Below are 14,063 nucleotides of genomic sequence, written 5' to 3'. Positions count from 1 at the left end.
CAACGCATCTGCAATTGCGGATGTTTATGGGCAGCGGTCGCTTTCCATTTCGGTGGATTCAGGTGGCCGCTTGCTCGTTTGCCACCTAGTATTATAAAAAAAAATAGTACAATTTTACGCGACAATTTACACGCAATGAACTAACAATGAAATTAACTATTAAGCTTTTAATCAATAAGTCCATTAAGCATAGATAAATACCGATGTACCAATTAATCACAAGAAAATCCTTTCGTAGCTCAGCTAAATTATTACTGCACGTATATTATTTATACGCAGATTACGATATCAGGCTGACGCAGATGCTGATATTTAGTTAACCTAAAATCCACAGGCAATAAAGCTTTCGTTTGAATGTATGAAATTTGTAGATTTATCTATAGATCTAAATTATACTTAACCAAGTAAGAAGGGGATAATGCTTTTATCTTTTTATTTATAACTAGCTGTTGCTTTCGATTTGGACCGCGTGTTATTACAAAATAGTAAAAAATGTAGCTTACTGATAACGTAGCTTTTTAATGGTGAAAGAATTTTTGAAATCGGCCCAGTAGTTTTTGAGTTATTTCAATATATACAAAAATCCAAATCTTTTCATTTTATAATTTTAGTATAGATTTACTAGCTTTCCCTCGGGACTCTGGCTGCGTGGAATTAAAAAAATAAGTGATTAGCCTATATTTTGTTCCAGACTATTCTCTACATCTGTACCAAATTTTATTGAAATCCGTTGAGTCGTTTAGGATACAAATTCTTCCAAACATCATCCATGCAAATTTTCGAATTGATAATATTAGTATGATAACTAACCTATATTCAGAGTCTGATGGTTAAAAGAATTGATTTCCGATCACAGTCGAGGGTTCAAAACCCGTCATTCGACTATTGTAAACCTGTCTTAGCGCAAGTCCAGAGCTTAGTAGGAATGGTACAAGAAATATAAGTAAATTAACTTAATCTGCTAATGTAAGAAACATACGAGTTGACAAATAAAGCATTTTCTAAGATTACATTCGATGAGGGCGAAACAACAAAGTGGGAGCTATTAAGTGTAATTCTTTGGTAGAACAATCTGTTTCTTGTCTACTCTTCCCACTTTTGACGGGATAAGCATTAAGGATCAAGATTAGGGTGTACTTTTAGTGATGAGCGGAAGCGATTTTATTTACTAAAATTATTAAAACTACATCTCGTAACTAACAACGCTTTCGCTTCATAACGCGTTATTAGCGTCTTTGGAGTTTGAAGAACAAAGTTTTAAAATCATGTTCTCAAAGGCCGGCAACGCATTTGCAGTTCCTCTGATATTACGGATCTCCATGGGCGTCGATGAATGGTTTTATTTATAAAAAATCTATCTTCAACCTTCAATTGTAATAAATATTCCAAAGTTTAATTTGTACTTCAGGGTCATATTTCACAATGAGATTTTAATTCGCCACCGCTCGCTTTTATAGTGTATTCTCAGTGTTATACTACCGATGATGTATAAGGCAATGCTACGGACTGACAAGGCTTAAGGCGAGAAAGGAATTGCGGATATTGTGGTCATTTCACGCTACCCTAGTCTATTCGGTTGGTTTCAGGAAATATTATATTCTCTCTATCATGTTTGTGAATGTTAAGATGTTATCAAGTTGAATTAATTCTGTTTAACTGATAGGGGGTAATGTTTTAGTGAGCTTTTTTTTGTGTATCTATTATATTAAAAATTCCTTTAGCCGTGACTTCGCAGATTTTAAAGTATGTTGTTTGAATTAAATTCTCGGTTAAATTTAATTATTTGGATTATTTTAAAATACAAAGTTACAAACGAGCAAGTGACCATCACAATTCGCCAAAATAGCGAAGTAACCGCCATTGACATCCCCAATTGCAGATGCTTACCTACCCTTAAGCGACAAAGGTGTCTCTACCTTTACCTTTAGATTTTCTCATAAAGATGATATTTCCCCTCTATGCGTCTCCTCCACCGTCAAATGGCCATTTCCTTATCATCCTCTCTTCTTAAGAAAATGATTGATAAGAAAAGGGACTAGAACTAGGCCTCCGGCACCATACTCATCAGACGAAACGCGGATTTGCTCCCACTCCACGCCTGTCTTCTGCGTGGTCGTGGTATTGCACTGGGCGAGCCGATCCATTCGGTTAGGTCCATCCACATTAGGTTTTTTATCCAAAATATTTACCCCCTAAGTTTAATGGCGAGAAAATATATAGCCTAAAGCGTGAGGTAAGTGTAGGGCTTTTTATTAAAAAAAAATTATTTAAAAACATGCTGTAATTGCTGACATCTTAGGCAACAAAGAAGTGTATGTTTACGCTTTATTATAATAGTATAGATTTAACGTATATATGTAATTATACAATTTACAATTTAGAACAACAATATTTAAGTAGGACAGTGAAACCTGGCTGGGCTGCAGAGGGATTTAGTTCGAGCCAAATCTGGGATTTGAGCTGCCGAGGTGCGATAAACGCAGATAAACTGAATGCATGTTAGTTCTGCGAGCTTAGTCATGCAACGCTCCGTGTTGTTATCTATTAAATTTCATAAATGTTACGAGAATGTGAAGTATTAAATATGTAATTTAATTACTTAGGTATTCAAGTAAAGGTTACAGAAAAAACAAATGAAACAAACGAATGTTAATCTAATCGTACTAAGACTAGATATAAATGCGAATGTTTAGATGGATGGATGTTTGTTAGTTTGTAGCCTAACTGCTAAACGGATCTCGATTAAATTTGGCATAGATTTAGAGAATAGTTTTTAATTCCACGCGGACGGACTCGTGGGCAAAGTTAATCTATACTTCTATCTATGCTATCTATACTATTATAATAAAGCGTAAACACACATTCTTTGTTGACTAAGATGTCAGCAATTACAACATATATTTGAATATTTCTTTTTTTAATAAAAAGCCCTACACTTGCGTCACGCTTTAGACTATATATTTTAACGCCATTAAACTTAGGGAGTAAGTATTTGGGATAAAAACCCTAATTTGGGAACGAGATTATAAGTTGCTGCCAACATCACGGAAGCAAGGTTGTCATCATGTCATATCATTTTGACATTTGTAATTGATAATTTGACAAATGTAAACAATAAAATATTTTTTTTAATTCCATGCGGGTGAAACCGAATGGGAACAGCTAGTTACTTATATATCACAATTTTAAACAATAAATAGTATTTTTATTACTATTAGACAGGTCATATTATCCTAAAGTTACATCCCAAAAGTTTCACTCTAACCAAACTAAAAATTTTACATCGGCCTAGGTCAACAGAGCCAAGTAATTATCACTTAAGTAGCGACCAAAGGGTTGAAATAAAAGAATAGTAAATTGAGTCTCTACAGCTAAGAATGGCCTGGGTTAAAAACGTCCCCTTAAAATAACGAGTCCGTACTTGTACCTCTTTGACAAGATAAAGAATAACTAGTTTGTTTTTAAATACTGCAGTTTTAATATCTTGACCTTTTGGTAGTTATTATTCTTGAATGCATAATTCATAGAAATAATCTTAAAATAGTTCGCTTGCAAATCTATTTATTTACTACACTTAAATCTTACTTCTTACTAATATTATAAATGCGAAAGTTTAGATGGATGGATGGATAGATGTTTGTTAGCGCTTGTAGCCTAAACGGCTGAACGGATCTCCATGAAATTTGGCACAGGTTTAGAGTAAAGTCTGGAAGAACACATAGGATAATTTTTATCCCTGGAATAGTTACGGTTCCCGTGGAATTCATTAATTTAGTTTTTTAATGTTTACTCGATCATTCTGCAACGGTTCAACATATTTTATTGAAATTTGGCACAAATATAAAACAAAGTCTGGAGTACACATGGGATAAGCTTCATCCCCGAAAAATGTCCGGTTCCCGAAGGATACGTAGCTTTTTGTAATTTACATAGTTTGTATGTTTTCTAATACCACGCGTACGAAGTCGCGGGCAACAGCTCGTTTGTAATAAGGTGCGAATTAAATTGACGTTACTCGGTATATTACGTGTAGCATTTGCATTGAGCGGCTCGTCGCTTGCTGCATGAATACTCGCCATGTAATGTTACATGTAACATGAATTTGACGCTAGAGGAGACGGCATTGGAAGGAGAAATATCCTTTTTATGTTCGTTTCCTACTCAATCGATCAAAGGTAGGCAACACATCCGCTATTGTGAATGGCTGAAGACAGCGGTTGCTTAGCCATTTTGGTGGATTCAAGTAGCCGATTGGTCGTTGTTTTATGATAAAAAAATACAGACGGTTTAGTTTTACTTTTATTATCTCTGACCACTGATGAATCACCACAAATATGTATCACTACTCTATTTTGGTATAAGTAATTTGGTCAAACAGTATTTCTCAAGATTAACCATAACATTGTTTCAATAATAACCTAGTTAGCTAGGGTTAGAGTCACGATATACAAGTGTTGTGTGTAAGCTAAATGCATTTGACTAATATAAACTATATTCTCTACTATACAATACTCTGGGCGTCACAGCCATGTTATGCTTTAATAAAATATAGTCTTCATTACCTCTTATGTTTTCTTCCAATTTGCACAGAATAACCTTACCAATATGGCCGTCGTGTCGTCGAATTGCATTAGGCAACACCCTTATTTTTGACATCATCGGATGTTATTAACATAACAAGCACATTTACGACATTTTAAAACCACGACATAAATACTTTAAATAATGTTTTGGATCCCAATTACAAAGCTTATATCGTTATTTCAAATTATGACAAATGGTATTGATTTATAGCACAGACTAAATAACCTTCCAGAATACAGAATACATCAAAATAGTTAAAAAGCTAACAATACTATATTGTCTTATATAAACAGAGTATAAACAAAATTTGTACTAATATTTGCATATACACAGTTTATTCCTAAGTTTATCGTTATACCCCGTTTATTGGTGAGACTGTACTCGTAAGTTTTTATACAGAAAGATTAACTTTCAAAGCGGCTTTTTTCTAAAAAAGTACACACAACTTTGACAAAGCCAACTTGTCGCTGACGTCACGTCGTTCAACGAATGCGAGACACAATACAATGTTACTTTGTTTTTACAATTCATATTTAGAATCCCCCTCTCATTGTACATTATGTGATGAAGAGAAAGCTTTCACTTGCCGCTGTTTGATGTATTATTTTATTTAAAACACTAATTTAAAGCCTTTTTCGAAAAGGAATCTGCTAAAATGGCGAAGCGACCGCTGCCCATAGACATCCGCAATTGCAGATGCGTTGCCTACCCTTATACAACGGAGGAGGAGACGCACATAAAGAGGATATTTCTCCTTCCTATGCATCTCCTCCACCGTCAAATCCTCTTACCCTTCCCATCCTCTCCTTATAAGAAAAGGGTGGTAAAGAGAAAGGGATTTAAATTAGGCCTCCGGCACCACAATCATCAGACGAAACACGGAATTTCTTTCATTTCAAGCCTGTCTTCTGTGCGGTCGTGGTATTTACACCGGGCATGCCGGCCCATTCGTGCTAAGATGTTAAAGCAGGCACTACCACTGTTAACTGTTAATAAGACACTACTAACGATGAGTTGCTAGTTTTAATTTATTTCATCACTAGCTTTTGTCTGCGTGGGATTATAAAAAACAAAAGTGAGTAGCCTATGTATTCTTCCAGACTATCCTCTACATCTACACCAAATTTCATCCAGATCCGTGCAGATGTTCAGGGTACAAACTCTAAAAATCATCCATACATCTAAACTTTCGCATTTTAATACTAGTAAGATTACCTAGTGATTAGTGATTGACTTAAGTTTCAACGGAGTAAAACTCAAGTTACGTAGTTCGCAAACGCATTTTGTGAAGTTATCGAACCAAAAATTACTAACGAATGGTTAAATGTATCTGGGAAACCGGCCATAAGTGATATATTTTTGTTTTTTTATTATATAGACATTCAAATTAGTGATGGAAGTAATAGTCAAAAATCAGATGTTCAAATGAAAATTTCTATTTTTAATCAATAGTTTCTTTCGTTAACATTTTTATTATTAGCAGATTTTAGTTAATTTACTAATGTTTCTTGTACCAATCCAACCGAGCTCTAGGCTTGTATTGTTAGTTTGATATTAGGCGAAAGGCGGGATTTAAACTCTCGACCATGTGATCTGAAATACCCTTAACCTATGTATGTACATACGACACTAGTACAGAGTGTACTACCGTGTATGTACTATGTAGAGACAACATTGTAATACCGCACTCGCAAACAAACCAATTATATCACATCACAGTGGTAGTGCCCGCTTTAACATCTTAGCACGAATGGGCCGGCACGCCCGGTGTAATATTAATATTATACCACGACCACACAGAAGACAGGCGTGAAATGGAAGCAATTCCGTGTTTCGTCTGATGAGGGTGGTGCCGGAGGCCTAATTTAAGTCCCTTTCTCTTTACCACCCTTTTCTTATAAGGAGAGGTTGGGAAGAGGAAGTGGATTTGACGGTGGAGGAGATGCATAGGAAGTGGGAATATCCTCTTTATGTGCGTCTCCTCCTCCGTCGTATAAGGGTAGGCAACGCATCTGCAATTGCGGATGTCTATGGGCAGCGGTCGCTTCGCCATTTTGGCGGTTTCAGGTGGCCACTTGCTCCTTTGCCACCTTATGTTATAAAAAAAAAATATGGTTTTTGCGGGGCCATATTTGTGCATATATTTGATTTGTGTTTTTTGTAGAATTTTCAGTAAACAATAATAATAAAAAACAAATAATAATTAGGCTATTGGTGTTTTTAAATTATTAATTTCATTTTAAAGAATCAAGTAAATAGGACTTCGTATACATATTTTAAAACCATAACCGTAATAGGGTCAAGAATGTTTTAAACAAATCACATGTCATAGTAATGTTGGGTTCATTAATATAAACTTAAATATACAGGACGTGAATTATGTATGCCTTCACGAACGTAGAGCGGACGTATCTCTGAATATTTATGAACACAGACGCCTCGTGTAACGGCTTGATTCTATGTACACAACGATGGGATTAACGTTACTTTGGAATTAAGTATAGCCCTTTGTTAATGACTCGCTGTTGCTCGCGACTTTGTCTGTGTGAAATTAAAACATAGCTTTTGTTACTTACTGATAATGTAGCTTTTTAATGGTGAAAGAATGGTTGAAATCGGTCCAGTAGTTTTCGAGTTATTTTCAATATATACAAAAATACAAATCTTTCCTCTGTACATATTGGTATGGATATTACACACAGAGGTTATTTTTATTATATGAAAAAATCTGTCAACAAACTTTCACTGGGTTAGCGTGGTTGTTGGCTTATTCAAATCTTATATGTAACGGGTTAACACATGCCAGTAACACACTTGCAGTCACAGGCGTATACCATAACCTGGCATAGCTGTTACTCCATATTACTGACATGTGTACTACCACCTTTAATTTCATTTACACTATCTTTTTGTTCCTTTGTAAATAAATGTAACTCACATTTTGTAATTTTGAAATCTTATGGATATTATTATATATTTGTACTTCTATAATCTATACTAATAAGAGGAAAGGTTTGTATTTTTGTATGTATTGGTATAACTCAAAAATTACTGGGCCGATTTTAAAAAAATTTTCACCATTAAAATGCTATTTTATCAATGAGTAACATAGGCTATGCTTTTATCATTTTTTTAATATCACGCGGGCAAAGTCATGAGCAACAGCTTGTCTATACTAATAATATAAACAGGAAATATTTGTATTTTTGTATGTATTGAAATAATTAAAAAAATAATGGACAGATTTCAATGATTCTATCACCATTAAAAAGCTACGTTATAAGTAAATAACATAGGCTATGTTTTTTTATATCTTTTTCAATTTCAAGGGAATGAAATCGGGAAAGAAGCTAATTATGTAATAATTCGGATACAAATATTCATGGGTTCAACCACAATACTGTATGTAACCGTTTGACGTTTTTTTATTATTTTTTTAATTCTTTTCGTTGAATTAATTTCAGATGCATTGTAACCAATTCTTGCTACAGTCTCTTTGTTCGCTTTTACTATTATCCATTCGGTCTCTTGTGGGTTTTTCTTCATCCGTGCTGTTTTACAATGAACAAGATACTCTAAAGCCTTTTCACTCGATTCACAATTTTTATTCTATACAATTCTTTTAGTTGACTTAAGTTTCATTCCACCTTTTACTTTTGTACTTAATCTCTTAACTTACGATTTAATTGGACGTACAGGTAATTTCTAAAATAAAAGATACATTAAATAAATGGAAATAACTATAAACACTGAGCGTCGGTGGCTCAGTGGTTTGAACACTTGACTTGTAATCTACAGGTCTTGGGCTCGAATCCCGCCTTGTACCAATGTGATTTTCGATTTTTCGAATTTTCATATGTACATAATTTACCCGACGTTACGGTGAAGGAAAACATCGCGATGCCTGCACATATCGGCGAATAAATTCAAAGATATGTGTGAAGTCAACCAACCCGCACTTGGCCAGCGTGATTGTCTATGGCCTAGTCACCCCTTATTAGGGTAGGCTCCGAGCCCCTCGGTGGGGACGTATGATGATGATGATTCAATATTATAAATGCGAAAGTTAAAATTAAGAGATCGATGAATGTTTGGTAGAGTTTGCCGCCTAAACTACTGAACAAATCTAGATAAAATTGGTCAAAGATGTAAAGCATAGTCTGGAAGAACATGTAGGATACTTTAACCAGACAGCTAGCTATTTAAAATCTTTATTTGGTAATATTATATTGGGTTGAACTAAGTATTTCCCTATTTTACTCCAATATAAAGAAAATTGTGCATTTCACTTTTTACTTTAAAAGAAATCTTAATTTGAACTGTCAGTTAAAATGTGCAGTTTCAGTTTTAATTATACACTTTTTTTGCAAACTGTACAATTTAAAGTGTACGCGGACTTACACGTTTTAAATTTGCATTTTATTCGCCATCAAATCTGTCTCGCAAAGGAAAGTAATAACCGCGGTAAAATAAACTCAAAGCGAAAATAAACAATGCGAAATAAATACATATTTTTATGTAACATATGAAATTTTCCCGCAGGATTGTACTTTACACGGAGTAGTTATCACTAATATCAAAAAGCACGCGTCACGGTCTCGTGTAGGCTTTGTAGACAGTCGCGTACATAACGTGTTCATTTACAAAACGTTTTGTAACTTATCGCGATGGTTTGCGCTTTTTCACGCGAGTGTACATGTCATGTTGATGTTTATTAAACTTCACGTTGATAATGCTTTGTTCAGACTAGCTTTTTATGCTGTTGCAGGCTTCATATGTTAGTACAAAATACTGGATTATCATCTATATCTATACCATTATAATAAAGCGTAAACACACACTTCTTTGTTGCCTAAGATGTCAGCAATTACAACATGTTTTTGAATAATTTCTTCTTTAATAAAAAGCCCTACACTAACGAAACGCTTTAGGCTACATATGTTCACGCTATAAAACTTAGGGGTTGAATAAATTGGGAGAAAACCTTTATGTAGGAAAGGGACTATAAACAAGCTGCCAACATCAAGAAAGCAAGGTTATTATAATATTAGTGATTTGTAATTTCATGCGGATGAAGCCGCACGGAAACAGCTAGTCATTTAATATGGCTTTATCGATTGACAATTATCCTATGTGTTTAATAAATCAAATCAAAAAAATTATCAAAATAAAATAACAGTTTAGATTGTTGTTTGTTTGTTTGTAGCTTAAACTGCTGAACGGATCTCGATGAAATTTAGTATAGATGTAAAGGATAGTCTTGAAGAACACATACTTATGTATTTTAAAGTTCCACGCAGAGAGTCGCGAACAACAGTTAGTTACGTAATAAATAAACATGATAGATACGTAATAAAGTTTGTGATGTTCTGTTTGTGAGATAAGAATCTTTTATTCGATTTCTTAATCAATATTGGAGAAGTTCGTTATTTACTACCAAATCTTCGTATGTTATTCGTCGTATGTAAAAGTCGATTCTCCTACTTATACGAAATAACATGTCGATATGAGTTATAAGCTGGTAGCGGAAATGCAATTAATGTTAGGACTTTGTTTTATTTGAGTAGACATTGGACATTATTTGTAAAGCATTATATTTTTACTTATGTAAATAAATAAAAAATTAATAAAATTTGTTTTCTTTTTGCGGTCGCCAGCGACACTACCCGCGTGCAATTAATGAACTTAAATAGTAGCCTATTTGTTCTTTTAAAGTATGTTCTACATTCGTAGCAAATTATATCCAGGTCTGGACGCATTCTAGAGATATCTTCTAACAAACCTACATACATCCATCCATCCAATTCCAGAGTTGCTATGAAAACTTTACTGTTTAATGAATGAAATAAATGAATTTTAACTAAAATATTTAATGATCACGTGATGTTCGAATATGTCGCTGTATGTTTTTTTTTTTAATTATTTCCTTTCATTCTTGCTTCTTTATGTATTTACAGGTACCTTATTTCTTATATAGTTATAACTAATTTTTTATCCCTGTATGTTAAGGAATATTTTTTTAAAATTTCCGCTGCCGCTTATCATTTGGACCACAAGATGATCCATAATTCACGTGAAGCGTCTGCCTTCTAATGCATTAGAGGCGGTTGCTAAATATTTATGTGAACTTCCCCAATCTGCAAATGAATTTCACTCTACTGAATAATTGTAACACGGAATGTGCCTTTTCGTTGATGGATTATAATTTAGCAATTTCCTTGACATCAGTGGCTCAGGGGTTTATTTTACCTGTAAAATACAGGTCCTGGGTTCGAATCCCGCAGTACTAATTTGATTATCGAATTTCATATATAATTTATCAGACGTTCTTATCGTAAAGGAAATTGTTTTTGAGTTATTTTGATCTATACTATTATAATAAAGCGTAAACACACAATTCTTTGTTGTCTAAGATATCAGCAATTACAGCATGTTTTTAAATATTTACTTTTTAAATAAAGAGCCCTACACTTACGTCACGCTCTAGGCTATATATTTTCACGCCATTAAACTTAAGGGGTAAATATTTTGGATATAAACCCTAATGTGGGAAAGAGACCATAAGTTGCTGCCAACATCAAGGAAGCAAGATATCAAGTATTGTCATGTCATGTCATTTTGACACATGTAAACAATAAAATAATTTTATGCTGATAAAATCGCACGGGAACAGCTAGTACATACTAAAATACAAATCTTTCCTTTTTGTTATAATATTTTATAAGAATACGCACAAGCAAACATACTCTTATGAATATATTAAGTACAGAATATTTTAAATCAGTTTCTTATTAAAATGTAGTATTTAAATAAGTCATTTAGTTTTTTTAAAATAAATCTTTTACGTATTCCATCGGTTATTGCAAGCGAGCTAAGCTTTGGATATGCCGCAATATCCGTCTCGTTGAATTCAAAAGTATCAGAAGAAAAAGAGAACAGATCTATCTAAGCGGAAAATAACGTTTCGTATTCGATTCGGATTCATTTCTTTAATGTTGGATTTACTTGGGTGAGATTTTTAAATTTAAATTCACAAAGGTTGGTTTTTTAATTCTTTTTTTAAATGTAACTTAATTTAATGTGACAAAAGAAAGCCACTGAAAAGTGAAGCCACTTCTTTGACTATCGGTATCTTATTCTTCATCACCTTTATCACCATCTTTATTATCATCATCATCTGCTTTTCTTCCTACATAAGTAATCTTACTTTAAAAATGTGATTGTTTGGTTGAATGGATGTCTGTTAAAAGGCATATCCAAACAGCTGAATAGATCTGAATTAATTTGGCTTTAGTAAGAACAGTGGTAGTGCCTGCTTTAACATCTTAGCACTGCAGGGCCGGCACGCCTGGTGTAATACCACGGCCACACAGAAGACAGGCGTCAAATGGAAGCAATTCCGTGTTTCCTCTGATGAGTGTGGTGCCGGAGGCTTAATTTAAGTCCCTTTTTCTTTACCACCCTTTTCTTATAAAGAGAGGATGGAAAGGGCATGTATATTTGACGGTGGAGGAGATGCATACGAAGGGGAAATATCCTCTTTATGTGTGTCTCCTCCTCCGTCGGATAAGGGTAGGCAACGCATCTGCAATTGCGGATGTCTATGGGCAGCGGTCGCTTCGCCATTTTCTCGGATTCAGGTGGCCGCTTGCTCGTTTGCCACCTTATGTTATAAAAAAAAGAACAATCAGTATAAAAACATAGTAGTTATAATTTATTTAATCTATACTAAAATAATGAAGAGTAAACACACACTACTTCGTGGCATAGGATGTCAGCAATCACAGCATATTTTTGAATAATTCCTTCTTTAATAAAAAGCCCTACATTTACGACACGTTTTAGGCTATATATGAGATTTTCACGCTATTAAACTTAGAGGGTAAATAAATTGGAAGAAAACTTCATGTGGAAAAGAGACCATGTACCATTATGGTAACGGTATTTTTGACAGTGGCAATTGATAATTTGACAAATGTAAACAATTAAATAAAGTTTGTATAATTTCATTTGGATGAAGGTGCACGGGAGTATCATTTAAATACACACAGACGAAGTAGCGGTAAAAATCTACATCCAACGAAAGATTCATATTAAAAATCCCAATTCAAATACAGTAAACAAAGTTTCACTTCCACTTGGAGCAGTATGATGTCAGCCTCAATCGAAAATTGTTTGCACGAAGAAACGTGATTTTCTCGATGTTACCGACATGATAAGAGAAAATTAATATTTGCTTTGTTCCAAAGGAAATGTTTGCTTCCTTATTACAAATATTGTTCTTAACTTTATGTATTTGCATGAAATGTGTAATAATTGAGTAGACACAAGCTGAGAATGTCAGTTGTTATATCTCAAAGAAGTTAGGCAAGACTCGACATTTTCCAGACGAAAACACATCTTCCTTATTTTTTTTAATAACATAAGGTGGCAAACGAGCAAGCCACCACCTAAATCCGCCAAAATGGCGAAGCGACCGCTGCCCATAGACATCCGCAATTGCAAATGCGTTGCCTACGCTTATACGACGGAGGAGACACACGTAAAGAAGACATTGCCTTCCTATGTATCTCCTCCACCGTCAAATCCACTTCCACTTCCCATCCTCTCTTTATAAGAAAAGGGTGGTAAAGAGAAAGGGACTTAAATGAGGCCTCCGGCACCATACTCATCAGACGAAACACGGAATTGCTTCCATTTCCTCCATCTTTCCATTTGCTCCATCTTCTGTGTGGTCGTGGTATTATACCGAGCGTGCCGGCGCTGCAGTGCTAAGATGCAACAGGGTTTTGTCCTTTCTCCTTGTTACATGCGATTCATCCTTCCTCATAACATACCATGTGAATCTTTTACTCCTCACCTCTACCACTGAGGCTACTGTCAAACTTCCTTCAATTTAATCCAGACGCAAGTATTTATAATTTATGTAGGGTCAGTGAATCAGCTATTTGATCTTAGGATTTTTATAATGTAGTTTCACAAACGTTGTTTTTCGTTATTAGTACAAAAGATGTTGCGGGCTGTACCACGGTTAAAAGGTTTATCCAACTATAATTCATAATTTCTGTCATATTCTTACATTTAAAGATGTTGTTTTGACTGTTTCAGACGAAATACATGCTGTGGACAGTAACTCCGTACAACAAAGTTCAAAGTAAGTGTTAAATTTGTTTATTTTCTTTATAGTTTAAGATAATACCTATATAAAATATGACCAAGCGATTGATTGTGTCTATTATTATATTCTAAAACTTTAGATGCGTTTCTAATCTATACAAAGGGAAACCAGAAGAATAATGGCTTATATATCGTCTTTTTGACCGACTTTTTTATGTGTGTTACGGCATAACTCCGCCACTAGTGGACCGATTGTGATATTTCTTTTTTTATCCGATAGGTAATGTTTGCAAGTGGGTCCCATTGTTTGATTTTTGGAGTCAAAGACTACGACGTAGTTTTTTTTTTTTTTTTTTTTTTTT

The 14,063-nt window shown here is 34.4% G+C and overlaps 1 protein-coding gene across 1 annotated transcript in view; it reads left to right on the top strand.

Moving 5' to 3' along the window:
* Nucleotides 1-14,063, top strand: part of LOC106109946 (Down syndrome cell adhesion molecule-like protein Dscam2) — a 106,801-nt gene that overhangs the window by 11,747 nt on the left and 80,991 nt on the right. Inside the window, exon 4 of the mRNA XM_013291604.1 lies at nt 13,693-13,738. Coding sequence (XP_013147058.1) covers nt 13,693-13,738 — 46 coding nt within the window. The remainder of the gene's footprint in view (nt 1-13,692; nt 13,739-14,063) is intronic.

Source organism: Papilio polytes, unplaced genomic scaffold (assembly GCF_000836215.1).
Source record: "Papilio polytes unplaced genomic scaffold, Ppol_1.0 DF820956.1, whole genome shotgun sequence".
Taxonomy (NCBI): Eukaryota; Metazoa; Arthropoda; class Insecta; order Lepidoptera; family Papilionidae; genus Papilio; species Papilio polytes.
Note: the sequence above shows the minus strand (reverse complement) of the source record. Positions and strands in the feature narration are given on the sequence as shown.